The 2042-nt window shown below is 40.8% G+C and overlaps 1 protein-coding gene across 1 annotated transcript in view; it reads right to left on the minus strand.

Annotated features, from left to right (window-relative positions):
• TRAPPC11 (trafficking protein particle complex 11) overlaps positions 1 to 2042 on the minus strand; it is a 61311-nt gene that overhangs the window by 5904 nt on the left and 53365 nt on the right. Inside the window, exon 26 of the mRNA XM_023514911.1 lies at positions 47 to 138. Coding sequence (XP_023370679.1) covers positions 47 to 138 — 92 coding nt within the window. The remainder of the gene's footprint in view (positions 1 to 46; positions 139 to 2042) is intronic.

The following is a 2042-nucleotide window of genomic DNA, read 5'->3' on the forward strand; positions in this document are numbered from 1 at the left end:
TTATTATTGGAGCCTTTTCATCAAGTTATATCTGAATTCCTACTACCTGCATTCACATGGAGAGGGATATTTTCCACAATCACGTGTGGCAGAGTGATGACAGTGCTGATGACAGGGATGTCATCCATGGCTGAAGCCCTACGGCAGAAAAGGTTACTTTTTAAACTCATATTTCATGTAAAAAGTTAATAAATCAAAAACAAAGAACATGTATAGTCACAAACTAATCTCAAAGTTAATATTATACAAATTATTTTATCCATTTACCACATTATTGATAAAAGTAGTTTTGTAAAGTAAGAGATTTTAAAGTCCCACCTTTGTTTTGAATATTTCCTTTTATGAAATGTTATAAGCCATGGCTGCTGTTTGTCACCAGCCAGGAATGACATCATAAGATGTGTCAGACTGTCAACTGGGAAGCACACCATTTAATGCTGTTCTCAAAGCAAGGCCAGAAGTAGTGCAGTGATTTATATCATAATGCAAATTCCTTAACTCATTTAAGACCATTTAAAAATACACCCTAGACCACTTCAAAGAACACTATTCAACTCACTACCAAGTATACAGCAGAAAGTAAAGAATTAAAAATATTTTAGTGACATAGTGAGACTCCATCTCAAACAAAAAAAATTTTTTTTAGCCCGGCGTTGTGGCGAGTGCCTGTAGTCCCAGCTACTTGGGAGGCTGAGGCAAGAGCATCACCTAAGCCTAGGAGTTGGAGGTTGCTGCGAGCTGTGACGTCACAGCACTCTACTGAGGGCAGCAAAGAGAGACTCTGTCTCTAAAAAAAAAATAATTTTTTTAGTATCAACCAATATAGTGGTGTTCCAACATTTACAAAGGTAGAGTAACATGATACTTAAATTATTTTCCCTGTGTTACAGTTAGAATGGGAACTACAAGGGTGGCTCAGAGTCTACTGCCAGGCATATTTCTCCCTGTCTCTTTTTTTTTTAGACAGTCTCTCTATATGGCCCTCAGTAGAGTGCCGTAGCGTCACAGCTCACAACAACCTCAAACTCTTAGGCTCAAGGGATTCTCTTGCCTCAGCCTACCAAGTACCTGGGACTATAAGCACATGCCACAACACCCGGTTATTTTTTGGTCGTAGTTGTCATTGTTGTTTAGCAGACCTGGGCCAGGCCGGAACCTGCCAGACTCAGTGTATGTGGCCAGCACCCTACTTACTGAGCTACGAGCATGGAGCCAGGGACATCTCTTAAAATGAGACTGCCTCTAAGGGTGGACCTGCTGACATTATGTGCAAAATGTCATATAGCAAAAGCAAAAGGCAAAAAGCATCTAATCCCTCATCAATAAAAAGTGAATATATCTCAGGTGGTGCCTGTGGTCAAAGGAGTGGGGCACCGGTCCCATATACCAGAGGTAGTAGGTTTAAACCCGGCCCTGGCCAAAAACTGCAAAAAAAAAAAAAAAAAAAGATATATCTCTGTAATATCACAGTATGATGGAATAATTAAGTAGTGCCTTTAAAATGCTACCTTTAGGCTAGGTGCCCTTAGCACAGTGGTTATGGTGCCAACCACATACACCAAGGCTGGCGGGTTCAAACCAGCGGCCAGCTAAACAACAATGACAACTACAACAAAAAATACCCAAGTGTTGTAGTGGCACCTGTAATCCCAGCTACTTGAGAGGCTGAGGCAAGAGAATCGCTTAAGCCCAAGAGTTTGAGGTTGCTATGAGTTGTGATGCCACAGCACTATAGGGCGACAAAGGGAGACTCTGTCTCAAAAAATAAAAAAAAATTAAAAATAAATAAAATGCTGCCTTAAAGGCCAAGGTGGGTGGACTGCTTGAGCTCACAAGTTCGAAACCAGCCTGAGCAAAAGCGAGACCCCATCTCTACTGAAAATAGAAAAAACTGAGGCAAGAGGATTGCTTGAGCCTGAGTTGGAGGTTGATGTGAGCTATGACACCACCACGGCACTCTACCCAGGGTGACAGCTTGAAACTCTTTCTTAAAAAACAAAACATAAAATAAAATAAAACAAAATAAAATACTGCCTTGGCTC

The sequence above is a fragment of the Otolemur garnettii genome, unplaced genomic scaffold (assembly GCF_000181295.1).
Source record: "Otolemur garnettii isolate 467f Iridium unplaced genomic scaffold, OtoGar3 scaffold00061, whole genome shotgun sequence".
Taxonomy (NCBI): domain Eukaryota; kingdom Metazoa; phylum Chordata; class Mammalia; order Primates; family Galagidae; genus Otolemur; species Otolemur garnettii.